At 38.4% G+C, this 26077-nt stretch overlaps 1 protein-coding gene across 4 annotated transcripts in view; it reads right to left on the reverse strand.

The window, feature by feature from the left end:
• Nucleotides 1-26077, reverse strand: part of MYO1D (myosin ID) — a 365747-nt gene that overhangs the window by 258984 nt on the left and 80686 nt on the right. For 3 of the 4 annotated variants that reach the window (XR_001137662.1, XM_012648320.1, XM_012648321.1), the window contains exons 2-10: nt 19290-19498; nt 16859-16952; nt 14691-14856; nt 12875-12928; nt 11177-11272; nt 7427-7543; nt 6091-6294; nt 2302-2447; nt 2109-2223 (exon numbers count right to left, since the gene is read on the reverse strand). Coding sequence is in view for 3 of the 4 variants with exons in the window: in XM_012648320.1 (XP_012503774.1) it covers nt 2109-2223; nt 2302-2447; nt 6091-6294; nt 7427-7543; nt 11177-11272; nt 12875-12928; nt 14691-14856; nt 16859-16952; nt 19290-19498 (1201 nt within the window). In the remaining variant the exon portion in view is untranslated. Of the gene's footprint in view, nt 1-1564; nt 1900-2108; nt 2224-2301; nt 2448-6090; nt 6295-7426; nt 7544-11176; nt 11273-12874; nt 12929-14690; nt 14857-16858; nt 16953-19289; nt 19499-26077 lie in introns of those variants that run through there. The other variant, XM_012648322.1, reaches the window with a different exon arrangement.

The following is a 26077-nucleotide window of genomic DNA, read 5'->3' on the forward strand; positions in this document are numbered from 1 at the left end:
AGCGGAGGAGTAGGGTACAGATGACACAGGAAAGCAGGGCGACAGGCACACAGAGGTTATTAGACTATGATTTCTCTTCTTATATATGTTTAAAATTTTCTGCAATTTTATCATTTTTTTTAAATCATTGTTTAGAAGTCTGGGTTTTTAAAAGGAAATACCCAGAATAGAGATTATAATTTTGGGGGAATCGGCAGGTAGTCAGTAACTGTTACCTTGGAATTAGCCTTCTGTTCCCTCTAGGACATATATTTCTTGGTTTATTTAGCCAAATTTTTTTCCATTTTTCAGACTGATTTTTTTCAGATGTTTGGAATATGTTACTGCAATTGTTACTTTTCAATTACCTGTGAAATTCGATACTCTGACTGGTAAAGGATATGTTTTTTTTTCTGAGACAGAGTCTCACTCTTTTGCCCGGGCTAGAGCGAGTGCCATGGCGTCAGACTAGCTCACAGCAACCTCAAACTCCTGGGCTCAAGCAATCCTCCTGCCTCAGCCTCCCGAGTAGCTGGGACTACAGGCATGCGCCACCATGCCCGGCTAATTTTTTCCATATATTTCTAGTTGTCCGATTAATTTCTTTCTATTTTTAGTAGAGATGGGGTCTCGCTCTTGCTCAGGCTGGTTTCGAACTCCTGAGCTCAAACAATCCGCCCGCCTCGGACTGCCAGAGTGCTAGGATTACAGGCGTGAGCCACCGCGCCCGGCCGGTAAAGGATATTTTTGACCACTACCTTCAAATCACATCTGAATAACAAATTTTATGATTGAATTTGCTATGAAAAATCTAAGCTTCAGTTATATTGTATATTATACACAGATTCACTCTTAGAAAGCATCATATAAACTTGACTGAATTGAATTAATTTTAATTGTGCTGTCACAGTTCACTATTTAAATCCAACTGTAGATAATTCTATTATAAAAGTAACTCTTTGGTTTATTTGTAAATGGGTGAAATTCATGCTAAAATAGTTGAACAAAATTCTTAATGGTATTCTAATATTTAACATATGATGGAAGGCAATTTGAAACAGGAAAGCTATTATATGTCATTGTCTATTTTTTTCTGAATGAAAGGAGATAGAAAACAGGAAGGTAGGAAGGAAAAGAAGTCACTTAAATATATCATTTCAAATAATTTTTTTGCTGCTATTTTTGGATACTAAAAACCAAATATTGACTATTTTTATTGTCTGGCAAGAGAATAAACACAGCTTTATAAGCTCAAACTTATAGAAACTCAAGAGTTTTTGCATTTTTTAACTCTATTCTCAAAATTGTTTATAAATATGAACTTAAAAGAATAATTATTAGGTCTCATTCTCATTATAAGCAGGAGGTCTAATCGTAGGAGATAAGAATGCCAAACAAGTCATGCCTTTTAGCTGTGATCTGTGTTTTGTGTAAAACAGAGAGCTGTGGTTTGTACCCTGGACCAGTCATACTTTCTGGCTATATCTTACCAGACTAGTTTCCCTCTGACAAATATCAAAGTCCACAGAGCCATGAGAAGAAAGATAATGACTGAAGTGATACAAAGGAAAGTAAATGGAGATGAAAGGTAAGACAGGTGTTTTAATGCCTAGGTTTCAGAGAATATTAATGACATTAAACGAAGACAATAAAATGCCATTTAGTTTACAAAGTAGAGGAGGAAGGAAAAGAGGAAAAGAAGGAAAGAAGGAAGGAGAAGAAACTAGATTCGAAAGCAAAGGTCAGCCAATTTATGACAAAACTTAATAACTTATAAGTGACATTAAACTCTAATAGACAGATATGAACCAGAAAGCCCATGCGGTACCAGCTGCAAAGTGAAAATGTTTGGTTTACTTGCTGCAACTCAGGATTTTCTGGGCACCAACAAGGGAGTCTATCAAATTAGAGAAATCCCACCTAACAACCCCAAAAATTAATTGTATTTACATATCCCAAAAAGGAAAGCTAAGGTTCAGCTGTTTTAAGTATCCAAGAAGATCAAGAAATACCTAAAATGATCAGGGCAAAAAAAAAAAAGAAAGAAAGAAATACCTAAAATGATAAGGTTTGACATTATCCATGATATATGCAATACATGAAGACATTTTCTAGAAGAGTTCACTTACGTGCTTCCAAGGGATCCCTTCCCGCTGGTACTCCTCTTGTTCTTGTTTCAGAACCAGCTGGATAAATAGCTGCTGCAGTTTCTCATTGCAGTAATTGATACAGAATTGTTCAAAGCTGTAAGAAAAGGAATAAATTATGTTTAAACAAATAAACAATAAGTAATAATTGTTTTACGTATCTTACCTAATTTACCTGTTGTTGTCAAAGATTTCAAAGCCATAGATATCCAAGACACCAATAACGGTGTTTTTCCCATGGATTGTTGTGTCATAGTTCTTGACCTCAATAATATCATTGATGCGAGTAACGATCCAACAAAAAAGACGCTCATATATTGCCTGTGAGAAAAATAACATCTTAAATTCTTGCCCATTTGGGAATCTTCTGTTTGGATTTGTAGTAAGTTTTAAATTCCTATCCACCTTTTCCTTACTATTTAGCCTGTTATTAGCCTAAGCAGAACAATTATTAATGGAAATGTAGATCATCTGTTAAAAAAAACTACATGAAGGCCAGGCGCGGTGGCTCACGCCTGTAATCCTAGCACTCTGGGAGGCCGAGGCGGGCGGATTGTCTGAGCTCAGGAGTTCAAAACCAGCCTGAGCAAGAGTGAGACCCCGTCTCCACTAAAAATAGAAAGAAATTAATTGGACAACTAAAAATACATAGAAAAAATTAGCCGGGCATGGTGGTGCATGCCTGTAGTCCCAGCTACTCGGGAGGCTGAGGCAGGAGGATCGCTTGAGCCCAGGAGTTTGAGGTTGCTGTGAGCTAGGGTGACACCACGGCACTCTAGCCCGGGCAACACAGTGAGACTCTGTCTCAAAAAAAAAAAAACAAAAATTACATGATATATGAAAAACTAAAGTAAATGATTTGGATTTTTAAAAGATTATTTTGGTCACTATTTTGGTTATTCCAACAACATTCCCCAAGTATGTTTGCATGCCCAGCTGTATCAGTAATTTGCGTACTCCCTTGTATAAACCACTTCATTACTTTACTGTTAATTTGTCCACTATAAAAAGTTGAGGACTGACGAGTTAATATCTATGATCCACTAAAGCTCTATGAACTCTATAAATATAAATACTGATTTCTAATGCAAAATAAAGATCTGAGACAAAAGGCCAAAGTTTGAAATTCCCTGAGAATCAAACACGCATCCAATGCACAGGGATATACATGCCAAGTCACACACGGACAAAGGTGTCACATGCTAACACACATTCACACATGTGCTCTGCAATGTCACAACTTTAGAAAATCCTCCCTTAACGTCTCCCAGCAGCTGCCCACTCTCTCCCCCTCCCCACTGCCTCCAGTCTTCACTTCCCCTTTACTCTTCCATCCCTCCAGTCTTTGCTTATCCTATTACTCCGTTGAAATGGATCATCAAAGACCCCCAGTACCTCTACACAGACACTTCCTTGCACCTCTATGTGAACCTCTTCCTCCACTTCTCAGCATCACTTGACCTGGCTTCCCACTCTGTTCTGGAATATTCTCCTCTCTGGGATTCATGATACCATCCTTTCTTAATTTTCCTCTTGTTTCACTGGCTGCTCCTTTTTGGTGGTAGGGTCTCATCCTCTACATGACCTCCAAAAATTGGAGTTCCCCCAGGTCCTTTTCTCTCCATTCTCTAACACCAAGTCATCTCACCCAGGATTAAATAATACTAATATGACTCCCAGATGTACTCTCTCAACCCAGACCCAGGACCCAGAGCTCCTGACTCACATGTTAGAGTATCTGACTCACAGCGACTCCTAGTGTCTCACAGCACTTCAGACTTACATTCTGTTGGGACTCCTCATCTTCCCATGTCTGAAAACTGTTCCTACCCTACTTTTAGCCATAAATAAGTGGCACCAGACACTTAGGAATTAATTCTTTCAACAAAGTAATTAATTAATTCATTCAACAAATATTTGCTGAGTGCTTACTATGTATAGTTTGTTGGAGATACAGGAGTAAGGAAACATTTCTCCAAGGAGCTTTAGAGAGTAGAGTGAAGGAAAAATCACTACACCCACACATGTACACATACACATGAAAGGAGAGATGCATGGGCTCTCAGGGGAATTTAATGTAGTCAGTGTTCACGGAGGCCAAGGAAGGCTTCTCTGAGAAAGTGATGCTTGGGCTGAGATCAGAGGATGAGTAAGAGGTAACTCGGCAAGAGGGGAAAGAAAAGCAATCCAAGCAGAGGAAACAGCATGTGCAGAGTCCCTGTGGCTAGCAGGAGAAGGGATAAAGATAACTTGAGAGGCCCGAGAGAAGACTAATGTCCTGGGATGAAGAATGTGGTATGAAACAAGGTGGGAGAGGCAGGCCAGAGCCCGACCATGTCAAGGTATTATCCTTGATTCCCACACTCCCCACGCAATAGGTCCCATGGACTTTATTTTCTCAACATGGCCCATCTCAAATCACTCTCCTCTCTCCATTTCCACTGCTACCTTCCTAGTCCAAGCTGCCATCATCTCTCCTGGATTAATAAAATATCCCCTTAATTGGTCTCTTTGCTTTCACTCTTGCTCTACTCCCGATAAGATTCTCCATACTAAGGCCAGAGCGATCATTTAAAAATTCAAACTTGATGTAATTGCCCCTCCTTAAAATCCTTTGATAGCTCTCCATTGCACTTAGGATGAATTCAAATTCCTCCCCAGTCTAAACACCAAGCCTAAGACTCACAAGAGCAAAAAATGGAATAGATAGTAGTCTAATCAGCCAGCAAAACAACAACAAACAGACTTGAGAAAATACAACACTTGCCACACAGATAACATTAACACAAAGGGTTAAAGTTTATGATATACAAAAAACTCACAGAAAATGACAACAAAAAGGTAACAGCCCCAAAGAAAAACCTATGAAAGATATACCTAGGCAATTCTTAGAATATATTGTAAAACTTTACAAAAATATGAAAAGATGCTCAAAAACAGCAGTAATAAAAATTAAAGTAACAAGGAGATATAACAGTACAGCCATAAAATCAGTAAATTTAAAGTTTAAAATCATTATAGCCTTTGGGCGGGCAGGCTCACTCCTGGGAAAAAGAACATTGGTGCATAAGGATAGATGGACAAAGATTTGTACGTTGCTTATAGTGGCAAAAAAGGGAAACAAAGGGAATGACTCAAGAGGAAGATGGTTCCATAAACGGTGGCACCATCACTACAGACTTGGGACACAGACGTTATGCTGAGTGAAATCAGCCAGGCACAGAAAGACAAATACCGCATGATCTGACTTGTATGCAGAATCTAAAAAAGCCAAACTCATAGAAGCAGAGAGTAGAACAGTGGTCACCAGAGGCTGGAGGGGCAGGGGAGGTGGACAGGGAAAGGGCAGATGTTGGTAAGAGGGTGCACACAGGAGGAGTAAGTTCTGGTGAGCGTCACACAGTGTGGGACTGTCGTTAATAATAATGTATGTTTCAAAACTGCTGAAGGAGTGGATTTTAAACGTTCTCATAAAGAAATGATAAGTATGCAAGGTGAATATGTGAATTAGCCTGATTTGATTATTCCACAATGTATACATGTATCAAAACATCACGCTGTACCCCATAAACACATACAATTATTATTTGTCAACTTGAAAAAAAAAAAGAATGGATCAGAGCTCAGTCAGTCAACCCGAAGGGGACTCCTGTGAAGCGGTACTGAGTGCCACATGGAAGGCCTGACCGGGCCGGAGCCCGCTGGGGGCCCTGGAGACGAAGCCTCACCTGCTCCACAGCCAGCCGGCGTCTGTGTTCCTCAGAACCTTTCCTGGCAGTGATGCTTATGTCAGGAGGTTTTACTGAGACTGTGATGGCCAAAATGAATCACCATGGTTTTTAAAAGCCTTAACCTACTTTCAAGGAACATCTGAACACATCCTCGCAAGACTTCACTGGAATCACAACTGGGATCAACGGAAGGTCGCCCAGACAGGCTGACAGAAGGTGAGTTCGAATCTCACCTTGGCAAAGGCGTCTCTGCCGTAGCTGGCTTCTTGCTCCGTGTGTTGCTTGTCGATAATGTCGCGGCCTGTAGCCACGGTCCGGTAAAGAAGGGCTTTCTCAACCATGTCTGTCTTAGTAGACAGCAATTCTGCTATGATAGATACAACCTTGTCGTTCTCAATGAGAGGCGTGTCACCATCTACTACAAATTTTAAATTTCCCTATATCGAAAGTGAAAGAACAAGACAGAGATTCTGAAACATTGTGTCAGGGATATATGGGTCAATTTAACATATAATTCAAGTGACCTTGTTTATATCTATTTTTTTAAATATGTTACATGTAAAAACATATAAACACCTAGTGTTTCACCTATTTTTTCCTTTTCTCCAGACACTCACCTATCTTTTCATTTTCAGTGTACATTTTTGACAGAAGTTTTATACTTTTTGTAGTCAAATCGATGAATCTTTTGCCTTAGGGGTTCTCTTTCTGTGGTGTCAGACTGTTCCTACTCTGAAGGTTTTATGAGTGTTTGATGTATTCTAATACTTTTATAGTTTTTTTCCCTAACATTTAAACTTTAATCCATCCAGAATTTATGTGGTTGTGGGACATAAAGTAAGAATCTAACTTTATTTTTTCAGACACTTAGTTCCTCCAACAACATTTATTGAATAGCTTTTTCTCCTGATTTGAAATATCACCTTTTTTACATTAATATATTAAATTTCCCTAAGTGTTTGAGTCTACTTATATTCTACTCATTCAAGAGCAATAAATATTTATTAACCATCTACCCAGTATCCAGCACATTGATGAATCTGTTGATTAATCTGTTGATCTGGGGCTGTATTTGTACAAGGTTTATAGTACTGTAGCTTTTATATCATTTTAAATTTGGTAGAATTAGTCATGCCCCCTTCTCCTCCCTTTGTCCTACCCTACTACTCTTCTTTAATACATTTTATTTGATCTTCTTACATGTTTATTGTTCCAGGTAAATTCTAGAATCATTAGGTCAAGTTAAAAACAAAATAAAATTCCTGTTTGGATTCTGAGAGGGACTGTTGTACTGTATTTATAAACTATTTCAAAGAGATGAGACAAATTATAATTAATTCTTCCTAGTCAGAAACATTTATTTATCATTCATATTGCTATGCAATATTTTTCATATAATCCTGCACATTTCTGATTCATTTAGAAGTCAATCTTGCTACATTAAAGTGAAAGGCAATCTTTATTCCAGATTTGAATAAATGCTGTTGCTCATGTCTTGTAAGGTTACATGTTCACTACATTCCTGTCTCCACAGGAAGATGGTATGTTCTGGGAGGTGTCCCGACTCACCAAGTGAAGAATAGTCGCCAAAATTTTATACACTGTTTGAATCTCCTCAGGTTTGAAGCCAATGACTTTCATGGCATCAGCTACTACTTTGAATTCCACAGCATCATTGATCGAACACTAGGGATGAAAATGGAAAACGTAAGTCACAGACATTTCACATGAGCATCAAAATCCAACAATTACGAAACTAAATTCAAGGTTAGCGAAGGTCTTGCTGCCTTTGCAGTAATTCATTTGAGGGGATGATGAGTATCCAGAGAAAACAAAAATGATTTCAGGAGTGGAAACACCATTCAGCATCTAATACAAAGCCCACATTGTATGAAAGCCATCACCCAAAAGAAGCACTGTGGTCTTTTCTGGAACTTTCAGCGAGGGAGCAAGTCCTGAGTGGGCTCCGAGAAGCTGGTTGCCACTCCATGATCAGTGGAGGCAAAAGCATGGGATGTGAGATCACAAATGGACACACTGAATACGGGAACCTTCAGAACACTTGGCCTCTGCCGTTTATGGCTTTTTGTTCCACACTCCGTCGTGTACAGGCTGGCAACAATACTCCCACTCTTGTATAAGCAGATGTTTTATTTCCCAGGTGAGGAAAAGCAGGTCCTCAAAAGCAAAGCAGCCAGCCTCCATGTTTCAGTAAGCTATTAAATAGACTGGTACTTGATCTCCACTTTTTCAATCATTTGGTAAACGTTTGGTAGGTCGGATCTTCTAACTGGTACACGGAATTCAAAGATGAATCGCCTGCCTTAAGGAGCTGTGGCCATCACATTGGAAATACAAGTGTGTAAACAGAAATTCACAATAAAGCAATGGTAGCTGCTTATATTAGTTTTCCCAAAGTGGCAGCTACAGAGGGCCTAACTACTAATTTCCTAGTGAGTTCCTCCTCTTGTCTGGACACAGAGACCTGGCCTGACGCTCACCTGCTGAGGAAGGGCCCAGGAGGGCACCTCTCTGCCTGGTGATAACATGTTCCTCTAGGGTCCAGGAGACAACCAGGCAAGCTCCTCCACCTAACAGGTTTGTTTTATTTTGTTTTTTACCTTGGGCAAGATACTTAACCTTGTTGAATCTCAATTTCCTCATGGATAAAGTGGGCATAATAATATATTCCTTATGGGGTATTTATGAGAATTGAATGAGAATTTACATAAAGCATCTCCCTAGTTCTTAGTAGATAAAAAACTCAATAAATATCAGACGATTATTGTTATAAACTGCAACCATGGCCAGGTGTGGTGGCTCATCCCTGTAATCCTAACACTCTTAGGAGGACGAGGAGGGAGGATCGCTTGAGGTCAGGAGTTGAAGACCAGCCTGAGCAATAGCAAGACCCTATCTCTACTAAAAACAGAAAAAAGTAGCTGGGTGTGTTGGGACAAGCCTTTAGTCCCAGCTACTCAGGAGGCTGAGGCAGGAGGATCGCTTGAGCCCAGGAGTTTGAGGTTGCCGTGAGCTATAATGACACCACTGTACTCTACCTGGGGCGACAGAGCAAGACTGTCTTAAAACGAAAAACAAAAAACGCCAAAAACCCCTGCAACTGTGTTAAAATTGCAAAGTAACTGGACAAAAAAATCTAAATGTCCTGCTGGGGGGAATTGTTGACTGTTCACCTAACAGCCATTCCCATTCCCCACCCCATTTATTTTTATTTCTTTTGGAGACAGAGTCTCGCTTAGTTGCCTGGGCTAGAGTGCCGTGGCGTCAGCCTAGCTCACAGCAACCTCAAACTCCTGGGCTCAAGCAATCCTTCTGCCTCAGCCTCCCGAGTAGCTGGGACTACAGGCATGCGCCACCATGCCTGGCTAATTTTTTCTATATATATATTTTTAGTTGTCCAGATAATTTCTTCCTATTTTTAGTAGAGACGGGGTCTCGTTCTTGCTCAGGCTGGTCTTGAACTCCTGACCTCGAACTATCCTCCCGCCTCGGCCTCCCAGAGTGCTAGGATTACAGGCGTGAGCCACCGCGCCTGGCCGCCACCCCATTTCTTTCTTGCTGATAGAACCCTGACTTATTTATTCCTCTCTAAGTGTACATGTCCTTCATGACTGGCCTCCACCTTGCCCCAAGAGGTAAATCTCCATTAATCATGGTGGTCTTACTACCCTTACCAAGGGAGCAGTTAGCCACGGGCACATGATACCATTCTGATCAATAAGACATGAGGGAAAGTGTTTGTTGGGGACAGGTGAAGGGAGGGTTCTGGGGGGTTTCCCTAGCATATAAAGGGACATAAGCCATGAACATTTCCTCTACTTGTAACTCCTGGAACTGCTGATGCCATTTTGGGAACGTGAAGAAAGCCAGCCTAAGAGGACAAGTCAGTCCACTCAGTGTGGCTATGTTGAGGAAACGAACAAAAAACACCAGGATCCCTAACAACACTGTTAAAGCAACACTGTTAACCAATTCTGGAACTGGGGTTTCTCAGGGTTTCTTGTTAGGTGAGATAATTAAATTCCTTATTGTTTTTGGAGACTTTTAATCCAGTCTTCTCTTGCCTGCAACCCAAAATATCTTAATTGTACGTGATTCCTACATTTTAGGACTAGTTAAGATATATACAGTGTAATATTTTATAGTTATTAAAATTACGATATTAATTTATATTTGTTTGCTTGGGAAGATATTAGTTATTAGATTATAATATAATGAAAGCAGGTTTATTTAATCAAGATTTATTGTATGATTCCATTTATAAATATAGACAAAAATCATTATCAGCAACTATCTCTGGATGGTAAGATTTAGTGTATTTTTGTTTCCTTTTGGTTCATCTTTATTTTGGGCTTTCACTATGATAATTATTGAATGAACAACCTTGCTTAATAACCTATTACTATATTTTATCACTGTCTCACAAGAAAGAAGTTTTTTTCTCCATGTTCAATGTTTTCTTTTAATTTTTAATCCTACTCCTAGTCCTTTTCTTTTCTATTTTCTTTTATTTCTCTCCCAACTACAAAGGCAATGCATTTTTTATTATAGAAACATTTTTAAATATGGAAAAGCAGAACACAAATATCCATAATCTCACCGTCCAGAGTAAAAACTAATATTGTGATCTGTATCCCTCCATATTGTGTTCTATGCCTTCCCTCCTTGTTTCATAACCTACCATCAACGTAGTATTATATCATTAGGATTAGCTGTAAAATGACTGACAGAAAACTAGAAATAAAAGAGCAAAAATGTGTCTGCATATGTGTGCACAAGCGCTTGCATGCAAGGCAAGGGGAAAAAATGGAAAATTTTGAAAGCTGAATAGAAATGCCTCAAGGGTCACAGAACTATTTCTAGGATACATCAAAATTAACATTTGGAAAAAAAAAAAACAAACAGGGAATGGAGAATCAAAGCACTTTTCAATAACTTGCCTTTGGCCAAATCATAGACATCTTCTTAGGAGGCAGACATTCTAGTCCTATCAATCTTTTTATAGTGTCAAAATAAAAGGAATAGGAATAGGATTAAAAATTAAAGAAAATCTTGAACATGGGAAAAAAATTTTCTTTTCTGTCAGATGGTGATAAAATATAGTGATGGGTTATTAAGCAAGGTTGTTGACTCAATAATGTATTGAATCTCTCTGTCCCTGAGAATTTTAAAAATAGAACAGAAGAAACATGTATCTGCTTGAAGGCATCAGGCTTGACCAGATAATTATTTAATGTCCCTTCTGATTCTCTGATTGTCTGATTCTATATCTGAGCAATCTCAAAGAGCAATTCTCACCTTTAATTGAGCTCCCACATGGATATAGTTGTAGGATGAAAGGGATTTCCGGAGATGCAGAGAACGCAGTATCTGCTCTGAACCTCCCTGGAGTAGCTGAAAAATATTTAATTAGAAATAAATTGGCAAAATATACATGGAACCAAATATTCTAACTTAGTGGTAATCTAACCTTTATTCATTCTCTGGGCTTCATTCATTTAGGCCTTCCTGTTTCTAGCTTTGAAGAAGGTTTTCTGTTAACATTGAAGGTAAATGGCTCAATTTCATCAGTTATGGAGAATGCTATGTAGTTATGAAGAAAAGTACTTAAAAAGTCTCATCTCATTCACAAGATAACTGGGATAAAAAGTTTCAGTTTTGAGTATGGTCATTTGTAAAACAGGATCCTCCATTCTGTGTTGGTCGCTTGCTTAGCAGCCTCATTATAGGCAGGATATAGCTGTGTTTCAGAATTTAGGAAAAGTCAATATTGCCGCGCAAGTAAGAGGCATCAGCACACGGTCAAATGCTGACTCACACTGGAAACAAACGGCTTTTCCTCATCAATCTGCACACCTCAGGAAAGAAGGACAGTGGGATAATTATGGCTGTAGTGCTGAATAAAGACAAATTTTAATACTTTCATCCAAGTGAGAAAAGCACTAGGAAAAAGTTGGGGGTTCTTGGAACAAACAGAACTCTTTTATATTTGGCAGAAAAACAGTTTATTTAAAACATGGCAAATTGTTAACAAAACACAAATACAATATTGACAGATAGGGCATACCTTTGGAAGGCATTTTGTTTAAATTCCCTATATTAAACTGTATGTTTCTATTTAGTTAAGAGGTATAATTATCAGATTTTTAAAATTGATTTTTAAACTAAATATACCAGAACTTGTATATGCAAATGAATGATACCTATTAAAGCAGTTACCTAGAAGAAACCGAACTCGACTGATTTGTATTTAATTGTACTGTCACTGTTCTATCACCTTCACAGTTTACACAAGGAAATCAATTTCACTAATTTATAGTTTTACTTCTTAAAAATCCAAAACAATATTGCTTAATTTGATCACCTACCTTATTTGTTAGCCTTGGTTTATATTACTCTGAACTTTAAAAATTACAATAATGTATCAAACTTGCTCGAGTGTAAGGACTTGTCAACAGGAGGGCTATTTAAAAGATTTTGCCTTAAAAAAGCACTCCCAAAAGAGATATTCAAATTGTTTTCTAAACTTTGATGGGATAAAGAAGACAATTCTCCCCTGAATTTATAAATCCTGGTTATTTTTAAAAAGTAACCATATTGCTTTATAATCTCTACGAGCAAAATAAACTGAATTTGTATTCCCATCTCTGGAACTCCTAAACAGGGGAACAACAATTTCAATTAAAAATAAAACAAAATTAATTTAACATATTTATAAGCTGTACAATTTCAAAAGCTTTCACCGTCATTAAACTTATCCACGTTGCAGGGAAACATGGGTGATGCTCAACCAAGGCAGTCACCTGCCTGGCTAACCACCTGCCAGCTCTTTACAACGGTCATGCTTGTCCAATCTCTTAAGAAGCATGTGTGGCGTGTCATGGTGCCGATGGAGCCAAGGGAGGCATAGAACAGGGGAAAGCCCAAGATACAAACATTCATTTCTTGCACAACTGAGGCAATGATCAATTGACTGCATAACAGGAGGTTACTAACCTGATAGAAAGAATGAAAGCTTCTTTCTCCTGGCTGTTGCACAATCACTCGAGACTAAGAAAAAAACACATTTAAATGGTTAACCTGAAAATGTTCCCCTAAAATAAAACGGAAGTCACTTTCTCAGGGAATTCTGTATCTACAGTGCATTTAAATATCCTAAAGACTCCATGGATAGTACTCATCTAAGACTACGTCTTCTCCATGGAGTTTCCCGTGCAACTTTTTGATAAGTCTTTTTACTGCTTAAAACAGAGATCCCTAAACTTTCTAAAGAATGAAACAATTCTGAATTTTTTTTAACCTGGAGCTTAAAGATGGAATTTGGTGGGGAGTAAAGATTAGAAGTGGGGGCCGGGCACAGTGGCTCACGCCTGTAATCCTAGCACTCTGGGAGGCCAAGATGGGCGGATCACTCAAGGTCAGGAGTTCGAGACCAGCCTGAGCAAGAGCGAGACCCCGTCTCTACTAAAAAATAGAAAGAAATAATTGGACAACTAAAAATATATAAAAAAAATTAGCCAGGCATGGTGGCGCATGCCTATAGTCCCAGCTACTCGGGAGGCTGAGGCAGAAGGATCGCTTGAGCCCAGGAGTTTGAGGTTGCTGTGAGCTAGGCTGATGCCACGGCACTCACTCTAGCCCGGGCAACAGAGTGAGACTGTGTCTCAAAAAAAAAAAAAAAAAAAAAGAAGTGGGGAGAATAGGAAGGAATGCTTAGGGAAGAGTATTCTCAACATTCCCTTGTCCAGCATCTGCTGGCATTTCAAAGAGCAATGCTTCATATCCTATAATAAAATCAGCTGAGCAAGATTATCCATAGGGACCTTGGCCTTAGATGGCTCCAAAAAGACTGCCATGAGGAGAGGACTCGAAATGTGTGTTTATTCAAAAGGATCCTTTTGATTGAATATGTACATAAAAGTGAATCCATGAAACATTTTGAAATAAAAACTAATAATACCTGGCATTTCCTGCCATTTTTCAACTGACTCTGATAACACACTTATTTTCTTAACAGTCTCACTTCAATATAACAAACAAAAATAACGATTATGCTGCATTATACTGCCATAAAGGATGCTACAGCATAATTGGGGTGGGAAACCCTTAACCCAGAACGTATGTCAGCTTAGACGTGAGTATGATTCAAGGTGAAGACTTAACTCTGCAAAGTACAAGCTTAACTGCAATAATGAGGTGGATGAACTCTATGTGCTCTCTTCCAGTCACGCCCCGTGATAATCAAGATGAGTTAGGACACAACCTCTCTGGCAGGCCCAAGAGGAAAGTTTCAATTGGAACCTTCTATAAATTGGGCTTAACATTCATATAGGCAGACAAAAACACATTCTAAATTTTCACTGACCAAACACAGTATGCTTTATGATTAGGATGTCAGATTATAAAATACATATATGTTACTATGGAGCAGTGAACAAATAGAAACTAGAGGAAAATGAGATATCAAATTAAAATTAAAATGTATTAAAGATGGTGATGTATAAAAAGATGGGAACTGATTAGTCCGAGATTAGTTTTTGGTTAAACCTTACCCAGAAGTTGGCACACACTCATGCCAGCGCCCCCTGCACACACACATATACTTAAATCTGTATCTACAAGTTTTTCCAACTTGATATTATAAGTGCTAATACAAGAACACAAGAGGAGAATATCTTATCATAGAAAGCGAATCAAGGAGGCAGAATAGGATTAAAAGCCACTTTGAAGCAATAAAAAAATTCTATAAATATAATTTTTTAAAACAGTCAGTACTTATAAACATTACCCTCAAAAATAAAGCACATTTTACCTTCTCCAATAAGTAGTTATTGATATGTCCACCAATAGGGTCCCCCTTGAAATCAAAGTTGATATCCATGTATTTTCCAAATCTGCTTGAGTTATCATTACGGTTGGTTTTGGCATTTCCAAAAGCTTCCAAAACACAGTTGGACTTCAGCAACATATTCTTCACTCTTTTAACACAGATACATGAAAGTCATTAGTAAAAGTTTTAGAGACTAGGACTTTTAAAAAACTGGAGTTTGCTACAACACATGCAAACATTTATACAAAAATGCTGACTGCAGCATTGTTTGCAATATCAACAAAATACAAACAAATGTCCACCAATGTGGATAGATAAAAATAAATTTTTGTTTCCCAATATAATGAAACACTATACAGGTGCTAAAAAGAATGAGGTACATCAACATGTACTGACATGGAAAGATGTCTAGACTATATTAATGAAGTTAATCAAGTTCCAAAATAATAAGCATTGCAGGATCCTTGGGTGTGTTTGTGTATGTGTGTGTACATGTGAGTGTACACATACGTGTGTTCGTGTAAATGCTTAAATATCTGGAGAGAAAGTAGGGAGCGTGCGGTGGCACATGCCTGTAATTCCAGCTACTCAGGGGTGGCAGGGTGAGGGGTGGCACTGAAGCTGGAGGATTGCTTGAGCCCAGGAGTTGGAGGTTACAGTGAGCTATATATGATCATGCCACTGCACTCCAGCCTGGGTGACAGAGTGAGACCCCTGTCTCTTAAAACAAAATTGTGTATGGGGTGGGGAAGAGAACTGCTTATGGTAAGATATGCTTGAGAAAGATGAGCAAATTTACACATACCTTACTCTACCAGAAATAAAATTAATTTACTTCTCAGCTAGTTACTCTCCTGAGCTTCTAAGGAAATTAAGAAAACTTACTCATATCCTTGTCCTTATCAAGTTAGATGGCAAAGTCATAGTCAGAAGCAGGGATATGTTACAATCAAGAAAAATGCCTCTTTGCCTCATAATCCAGTCCAATTATGATGAAAATTAGAAACCCCATGTAGGGTAGTAGAGTCTAAATTCTCTTCATTCACATCAACCCAGCATCCTTTCTGTCTATTTATAAAACTGAAGGTTGTCATGTGTAGATGAGGTATGACTCTTCAGTAATCGATGCCAAGCTTCAAAGTAGCCAATTAGGAAAATACTTTTTTTCTCTTCAGAAAAGCCACACTGCATAAGAAAGTCAAGCCATACTGCTTTACAGCCACATGTTTTTTAAACCCATCCATTCATGCCTTACATATTTATTAAGCAAATACCATGTGCCAGCACTGTCCTAAATGCTGGGCCCTGGACAGGACAGACCAGCTCCCTTGCACATCGTATTGTGAGCAGCAGCATGGTACGGCATGAAACCCTTTTAGAAAATGAATCTTTTTAGAACTTCCAGTATCAGTAGGTTCTGGTTGTAATGATGATGGGAAGGAAGATATGGGTCTGCTTTCCAGAGCCCCGCTTCACTCGGTGTGTTAGAAAGAGCGAGGAACATGTGAGAGCTTGAACAATAAAACCCACCGGTGTAAATTATAATGGTTCTGCTGGCCACATCTAAGGCAGCAGTTATAAACCAGAATGGGGACACTTTCACCCGTTTCAGAGTAATTTTTTTGTCTTATAATTAGGCAAAGATTCCCATAGTAGTATTTTTCTATTAAAAACAAATATAGAAAAAGATATAGTGACATAAAGTACAGAGACAATATACAATAAGATAATCAGAGTAGTTTAATCATCAAAATGCTCGACACATATCAGAGTTTAGGCCTAGCCATGTCTATACAGAAGATGGCTACGATGGTGGCTCACATTTGTAATCCCAGCACTTTGGGAGGCTGAGGTGGGTGTATCATTTGAGGCCAGGAGTTCGAGACTAGCCTGGGCAACATAGCAAGACCCCATCTCTAGAAAAAATAAAAAAATATTAGCTAGGCATGGAGGCGTGTGCCTGTAGTCCCAGCTACTCGGGAGGCTGAAGTCAGAGGATCACTTGAGCCCAGGAGTTAGAGGTTACAGTGAGCTATGATCATATCACTGCACTCCAGGCTGGGTGACAGAGTGGAGAAACTGTCTCTTAAAAAAAAAAGAGAGAATGAAGCTCCAGTCAGAATTTCTCCCCATTATTAGATTGCCCTTACCTTTCAACCTCTGCTCTCTGACCAGGGTTAGTGATGGCTGCAATATACTGCATAATGTACTTACTGGCTTCCGTTTTACCAGCTCCACTTTCCCCTGGGGATAAAAATTATGCAGGGATTAATGTTATAATTTAAATCGAGAGGAAACTAATTTTTAACAGAATAATTTAGAATTTTGATGTTGCTTATTCCTTTAAAATTCCTTGTGTTACATTAAGATATTATACTTTCTTGAGTTATTTCATCCTGCTTTGATATAGTATTGGTTCTAGCAGATCTGAATATGTTGAAAAACATAAAAACTATTATAGAAGTAAAATAATGAGTAGGCTACAAATCAAGATTTACTCAGGAAAAAAGTATCAGGAGATAAAATATGATAAACTAAGGCTGAAGTTTTAATACTTGGCAGTGACTCATAAGTCTAGCAGAAAAGAAATAAGGTAGTGATTCAAACAGTGGATACAGCTAAGGTCATATAACCTTATTTTCTATAGCAGAATTTCTTTTAATCTTAAAGGGGATAAAATAATTCTTTCAAAATTTTGGAGAAACTTCAGTGAAAAAAACAGCAAACTCCAGCCACAAGATATCATAGAAAAAGATTGACAATTGGTATAATTGGTGGGAGGAAGGGAGCAATTTAGAAGTATCTATCAAAATTTTTACATGTTTATTCTTTCTGACCCCAAAATTCCACACATAGAAATTGCTTCTAAGGAAATACTAAAAAATACTAATGTGAATAATAATAATAATAATAATAACCTTCAAAGGTTTTAAAAATATTTCTATAGATTACACTGTATGTCATAGCTGGAAATAATATACCCATCAGTAGAGAATTGTGTAAATAAATCATGATTTCATTACTTAATGGAACATACATAATTGTTAAAGAGAATGCACTAGCTCTCTAAGTATCCTAATGAAAAGATGTCCACTATATATTGTTAAATAGAAAAACAAGCTATATAATAGCAAGCATAATATATTCTATAATATAATTAAACATTTATAATGTAATTACACATGCATTTGTGACTATATGCATTTACACTTGCAGAGAAAATGCATAAAAGGATAAACACTAAACTGTTAAGAGCTGTTACTGCTGGAATTTGGGTGGAATGAGGTATTCGAAGGGATGAGACTTTTCCTTTTACTTCACACATGCATATAATTGCTTTCTTTCTCCCCTTTTAAAACCTGGAAATATTGTTCTTGTAATTTGTCTCAATAAAATGTAGCCCTAGGATATACTTCTCTAACTCCAACACTAAGTAAAGTTACTTAATTCCTCTGACCTTTAATATTCTTATCTATAAAACAGAAAAACAAGTGGTCTACATACCACTCAGTATTTTGATAACCCAAATGGAATAACGATCATAAAAGCGTTTTTAAAAGCATAAAACCACTAATGCAAATGTGAGGTATCATTAGCACCAAAAGAAATTTCCACAGTTTGGGAACAGCCATCCTGGGTCAGTGGGCAGATATTCTTCTTGTCCCATTTCACCACATGAGACTCCCTGAAGGTCTCAACTTTATGTAGACAGTTCAGCTCCAGTTCTCAGATGCACAGGGTCTGTAGCCTATTCCCCTACTCTGGGCTTTAAAGCTTGAGCCCTCAGCTCTGAACGCCTATCTCTGGCCCCCATGCATCTGCAGGCCCTGCAACACTAGCTCCCATGCACCAGTCTGATTTTGTGTTCTTCCTTCATTTTTAGCACCTCAGTATTTAATTTTCTTACTTTCAGTCTGCTATTTTTTAAAATAATTTTTGTTATGATTCATCTAATACTTTTATGTGTTTGAGATAGGAGAAAACATTTTCTTTTTTTTTTGAGACAGAGTCTCACTGTGTTGCCCGGGCTAGAGTGCCGTGGCATCATCCTAGCTCACAGCAACCTCAAACTCCTGGGCTCAAGCGATCCTCCTGCCTCAGCCTCCCAAGTAGCTGGGACTACAGGCATGCGCCACCATGCCCGGCTAATTTTTTCTACATATTTTTAGTTGTCCAATTAATTTCTTTCTATTTTTAGTAGAGACGGGGTCTCGCTCTTGCTCAGGCTGGTTTCGAACTCCTGAGCTCAAACAATCCGCCCGCCTCGGCCTCCCAGAGTGCTAGGATTACAGGCGTGAGCCAGCGCGCCCGGCCGGAGAAAACATTTTCTATGTCTGCTTAGTCTACAAACTGGCCAGGAGTCAGCCAAGTGTAAGACGTACTTGTAAATGAACCAAGACTAGACGGTAATCAGAAATTATTTTAATAATTTGGCATTTAATGGTCATCACTTTTTTCTCTCCTATAAAACTCCTCAGGTTTCCAACCTTAAAAAAAGGCGTAATCAATTGTTTGGATCCTTGAGTACCAAATAAGTTAAACACACTGACCTTGGAAATACAGGGGACCCCCTCCAAATACCTGATATCACAATACAAGTGTCTTTTGATCGCCTCTTCATAGCCTTGTAAGCAGCATCAGCGATAGCAAAGAGATGGGGGGGTCTCTCGTACAGCTCACGTCCTTTATACTGCTCGATTGTGTCTCTTCCATAGATGTTCAACAACTTGTAAGGATTCACAGAAACAACGACTTCTCCAATGAACGTGTAGATGCGTCCCTTTTCAAATCTGTACAGGAGCAAAAGAAAAGGAGGAAGTAGCTGCGGTTATAGAGAAATGCTATTTCTTTCCTATGAGTCTCTTATTTCCAAGCAAGTCCAACTACCCCAGGGACAATTTCTGAATTGACATTTCACCGGTTCTGAGTCAACTTTTAGAGATGATGTTTGAGGCTGTGCCCCTTCAGATGCAGATGGTAGAAAAGATCAATAGGGGTTCAAAGCCGGGAAAAGAAGGAAGAATGCAACTTGTTGGAGGCTGGGGGTTTCCTGTTTCCAACATACAGAAAGGTAAGAAGAGCGAAAAACTAAGAATAGTTGAAGACAACATCACAGCTGTAAGGAGGAAAAGAAACAGAATCTTCTTCCTCTTGAAATCTCACTAAAATGTCAGTCAATGAATAAAAACAATTGAACTCGTAACAGAGAGAAGGGGAGAGGAGACACTTCTGACATAAATCAAATTTATTTTTTTAATGACTACCTAAAATCCCATCATGTAGCTACATCACTATTTATTCAATGATTCCATAATACTGCAAGAAACACTCTTGATATACAATATTATAGATTGATACTTTTATTTCTGTGGTATGGATTCTTAGGAATGAGATAACTGGTTGAAAGGTATGTGCATTTTTTTAAGTATATACAATACAATACCACCTTTCCCCCATAAAACAAAGGTTAAAAAATCTACCCCATATATGTATTTGTATGTATATCTGCAAATGGACACATTTTATAAATGAATATGTACACATGGAAAACATGTAAGAATACATGTTATGTTTTATGCATCTTTTTATACACATAGTAGGGTGACGTGGATGGAGGGAAATGAGGCAGGTGAGAGGAGGCCACAGGACACAGAAAAGAGAGTAAAAAGCCCCAATATATATGATATGACTGTAATCATGCACATTTATGTACTTACGTTTTGAAAGAAAAAATTAAACATAAAATTTAGAAAACCCACATATATCCACTATTTTACACAGTAATCCACACATATAAACATATGTGTCCCAGAGCTTGGATGCTTCTACACAACAAACAGTTGCCACCAATATGTTGCACCTGCCAAGAAGCACAAGGGATATCTCATTTCCAAAAGCTGAACAAAGGAAGTACCCAGACTGGCAAAATGCTGGTCCAAAGACAGCATATTTCCAAGCACACTTGCTGCATGGCCAGTGGGGCAGCAGAAGAACTAAGCATTTGGGACCAGCAGGCAAGAATTTTAAACTTCCTGGGAATTTAAGGCTGGAATGAAGGCTGTCAGCTATAATTAGGAATGGAAACAAACAGAAGCTGATAATGTCAATAATAAATTAAAACCAAGATTTTTATCAAGTAGTTAGTATGTATTTAAATAAGAGTTATTAACCCCTTTAAGGTTTTCTGTGTACTTTTCTATCGTAGCTTTCAATGCATCCTCTCTCAATTGTTAGAAAGTTTATATGGTAGCTAAGAGCACTGATTTGGAGTCCTTCACATCTGGATCTCAATGCTCACACCGCAAATTTAATAGCAGTGAGATCTGTGAAAGCTACTTACTGTCCACACGTGTCAGCTTTTTCACCTGTAAAATGGTGATAACTGTACCCCTCTATCCCTCTAGCATTGGGTAAGTACCTTTTAAAAAAAAAGGCATTTAATCTTATGCTTCCGATTATGTTATACATGAAGGAGATTCTTAATAAATGTTTTTGTTATTAATAATTGCTACTGAGATCACAACAACCCCTACACGTGAGGAATGGATTCAGTGATCATAATCTGATCCCTGCCTCAGCTGTCAGTCAACTACAAGTCACAAGCAAAATGTCTACATAACACATGTTCAAAGACCCACAAAAATGATAAAAAGCTAAGATTCACCACCCAAGTCTTTCTGGCTTAACCTGAAAATTTGCAGTACATGCTCAATAGGTACCTCCAAGGAAAAAAATTAAAAGAATAAGATTCTTTAGTTTTAAAAAATGCTGTCCAAATAGGAAGACATAAGAAAAGGCACAGAAGGACATTAGAAAAAAATGACTTCATGAGCCTGGAACTCTGTGACTAAGAGACACAGCAAATAATGTATGAGATGAAAATATTGTTCTGTTTCCAGGTTTCTTCAATAATGTATTTTCTTTCTCAATGGGTAATTTTTAGAACTACTAATAGATCATTTTTAAACAAAATTCCATTTTACTTCAAGTATTAAATATTTTGTTTATCAAAACCTCTAGGCACCATGTTTGTAAAATACAACTAAAATACATGTATTTATAAAATAATTGAATGCATAACTATTAACTTGAAGATAGTGGCAAAGGTTCAATGCAATATGATAACAAATACAATGCTCCAGCAAGTTACAAAACATTAGAAGCTTACTTTATTTGAAATTCTAAGTTTGGTTATCAAATGTGAAACTTTCGATTTGGTTAGGTCTTAAAATTACCACTAGATGGTGCCAGTATACACTTTAACATCAACTCAAGATTTCCATTTGCTTTGTAAATTAAGCACGAAGGTAATGTAGGCACCTGCGCCGTTTGCCTCCCGAAGGAACTGCAGTGATTATCCTTGATGACAAATGGGATGACACCTCCTCTTACATCAGACAAAGGAAGGTGTTTCTATGACCTCTGTGTGCAGACCTTTTACGACAAACTTTCATAATTCATTTTCAAATATTTATTCAACATCCATTTTGTGTCAGACCCTGGGCCTAACCCCGACATTTTTTTAAAGGGAGAAAAGAACAGGGAAGTATTGTAAATAAATATGTATTGTAAAGAAATAATAACAACACAGTATGATAGTGAAGATAATAAAAGTATGTACTATAGTGGCAAGGATTATCACAACAAACCCCTTTGAATGAGGAACCCTAAGAGTAACGTACAAACAAGGCATATAGGGTCTGGCCTCCAGGCTTCTCTTCGCTTGACTCCTATCTACCAACACCACTGCCACCCACCGAAACCTTCCCGCATCTCTGTCTCTGTGACTCTTGCTCTCACATTAATGAGCTATTGACGGTTCCCAAGGGCTCCATGCCTTCATGGTTGTGCCCATGAGATTCATTCTGCCTGGAATACCTTTTCCTCATCCATTCTTCCCCCATGTGATAGCCAGATTGCCACTCATTCTCCAAAAGCCTAAGCACCAGCTCCTCTATGAAGTCATTCTTGATACCCTATCTCCAACACCAGTTTTATAGTCTTTGTTCTGTTTACTTTTTTCCTCTTTAGAACTTCCCAAATGGTTAAAATAGCTTAATAGCAGCTGATTTTTTAAAACTTAATTTTCTTAAGGAGCTTAAAAATATTTATTGAAAGGGCCAGATATTTCCATTGGCTTCTAAATGAAACAAATGGGTTTTAAAAAGTTTTCAATTAATGAGTAGCAATGAAGAATATATAAAGGCAATGCCTTTGGAGAACAACAGTTCATTGTACATGAATTCTGAAACATTATTTTGTTAAAAAAATGTAATTTTGTAAATTTGCACATGTCACTTATATATAAGACCATCTACAATGGGAAGTCAAGAAGTAAGCAGCTCCTTCAGATCAGTCATGGGGCAGACAACGTGCATAGCCCTCCAGAGAAGCATGAGACACCGCAGGGAGGGGTGGGGTGTGCAGAACTGCAAGGTGGCTGGCCCAGCCAGAGCAGAGAGCTCGTGTTAGGGGATGTGGGGAGCAGTTGGGAAAGTACCATGGACTCAGATTTCATATGATACGGTGGGTTTTGAAAACCAGGCTGAGGAAATTTAAATTGGATGTGTCTGGAAACAAGATAAAGAGGTCAATAAGGTGCTCAATGAGGGAGTGATAGTAGAAATGAGGAAAGAGAAACTCGAGTTATTTCAATTTGAAACTTACTGAACAGAAAGGACAAAAAGATATTTAACTTTGAGCTAGGCAGAAGAGAAAAAGGAATTTATTTCAGATGACTGTATTTCAAACGTACTCTTGACGCTCCTAAGTTAGATTCACCCAGTAACAGAGTTCAGTGTTACCCTTGGTTGGCTTTGGGAAATACATGGAGTCAATTATAGTCAGGAGGAAGTTCCCTGTGAATGGTCTACTGGGTATTGTATTTAATAAAATCTTTATTCATATGTAAGTATTACTCATTTATTTCATGAGGAATGTATACTTTCTGAATAGGTCTTGCTTAATCACACTGAGCCTGTCTTCTTTCCCTTTTCAATGCAAATGAAATTTTAATTTGCTATGAACATTCATATTTCTCAGGAGAAATGTCCCTCTACACATGCCATTTTCCCCCCTTTTATTATCTCCTCAACCAACTCCTGTCGGTTTCCACTTCTGCACTTCCATAAATCTTGATCAAACTTCCCAAAGTAAGTTCCCATTGAAACTGCTAAATTCATCAGTTGATTTTCTGTCCTCATCTTACCTGGTTTCTCAGCAGCATCTGACACTGACTCCCAATCCCTCAACACATTCTTTTCTTGGCTTCTGTGCGGCCACATTCTCTGGTTTTCCTCCTACTTCTCTGGTTTTCCCTTCTCAGTCTCATTTTCTCCTGATCTCTAAGTTTTCAAGTTCTTTAGGGCTGATTCCATTATCAACTTCAAATACCACCCAAGGGACTCCCATTTAAGGAGAATAATGATTCCTTGGCTCTATTCTACTCCCTGAAAATCAACGGGGAGAACAACAAAACAAAAACAGGAAAAAAAAATCACCTACTATGAAACAAAAAACTAGTGACAACTCTGAAGCACACTCTCTGAAGAAAGATCGTGGAATGCTGTGGAAACCAGACCTAGTTGAAGGTGGGTAAAAGTGTATGCCTCTGCAAATCTCTGGCACTGGAGCAGAGTTCTCCAAAAGTAGGTCACAGTTCCCGAGTAGCCAAATCAAAAATCTTTTGCTAAGAATGGCAAGGTCTCTGCATGCAGGTGGCTTTGGAACAAAATTAGTTCCATTTGACACTTCAGCTAGCTGCAAGGTGGGGTTAAACCAGAAAGGAGTACAAATTACATTTTTTCAAAAAGCAGGCTGTCAGACTGGGCACGGTGGCTCACGCCTGTAATCCTAGCACTCTGGGAGGCCGAGGCAGGTGGATCGCTCAAGGTCAGGAGTTCGAGACCAGCCTGAGCAAGAGCGAGACCCCGTCTTTACTAAAAAGTAGAAAGAAATGATCTGGACAACTAAAAAAATACATATAGAAAAAATTAGCCGGGCATGGTGGCGCATGCCTGTAGTCCCAGCTACTCGGGAGGCTGAGGCAGAAGGATCACTTGAGCCCAGGAGTTTGAGGTTGCTGTGAGCTAGGCTGACGCCACGGCACTCTAGCCCAGGCGGGCAACAGAGTGAGACTCTGAATCAAAAAAAAAAAAAAAAAAAAAGTGGGCTGTCAGAGTGGTGAGGTAAAAGAGAAAAAGTAAGTGCAACTGCTCTGCAGCAGATAATCTTGATCAATGAAAGAGGCAATGCTAAAAGACCCCCCAGGAGTCTCAGGCACACATGTCTCGGGGCCTTGCTTGCTAGTCAGGCAAGCTTCCTGCCAGTTCAGGATCACGCACTGGGGAGAAAACGAAGGATGAGCAGACCACCAAACTCAGCGCACGTTTGTTCAGTAGCTAACTGCCCCGGCAGTTAACTACACCTATTCAAAGATGACGGTAATGAGAAGTGAACCAGAATGGGGCCCATGATAAGATGTTACAAGAAAAAAGTAGGTAAAGAATCTGAAAGACAAAAGGCAGATCAAGAATACCCCCCGAAAAGAAGTATGTCATAAAGCAGAAAAATTATGAAAAAATATTTATGTATGAAAGCAAAGAATGTAAAGAAAATATGGCCCTCTGAAACAAGATATCCAAGAAAATAGCTTAAAAAAAAAAAGAAAAATCTATTTAAAATCATTTTTTTTAAAGACATAGGCTTGTAGAGCCCAAGAAAAAAAATGGAAGGAAAAAAAAAACACACAGCAACGAAGATCATACTAAAAGACATGAAGAGGAGAACAGACACTGCTGAAAATAGAGACAAGAAAAAAAGGTAGAGAAAAGCAAAATGAAATTGTAATAATATCCATATTATATCCTTATCCTTTATTATATGGATATCCATCATATCCACATACTCATCCAACATGACTGGTGTCATAATAAAAAGAGGAAAATACGACATACAGACAGACAGGGAGAACACTACAGGACGACAGGAAGAAACGGGGGGAACACGGCTACGAGCCAAGGAACACCAAGGACTGGTGACCACCACCAGCCCCGGGAAGAGGCAAGCAAGGATTTCTCTTCTGCAGGTTTCAGGTGGAGCACGGCTCTGCTGACACCTTAAATTTGGACTTCTTAGCCCTTAGAACTGTGAGACAATAAATTTCTTTGTTTTAAGCTCCCCAGTTTGTGGTGATTTGTTACAGCAACCCCAGGAATACAACTAGTTACACCAAAATAAATTCCATGAAAATATGTCTCATTCTTCCTTACAGTTAAAGAAATGGAGATCAAATCAATAATAAGATATATTTCTTCACCCATACATCGAGAGTTTTGCCAGTGAACAGTGTTAGCAAAAAAAAAAATATA

The sequence above is a fragment of the Propithecus coquereli genome, unplaced genomic scaffold (assembly GCF_000956105.1).
Source record: "Propithecus coquereli isolate 6110/MARCELLA unplaced genomic scaffold, Pcoq_1.0 Scaffold281, whole genome shotgun sequence".
NCBI lineage: Eukaryota > Metazoa > Chordata > Mammalia > Primates > Indriidae > Propithecus > Propithecus coquereli.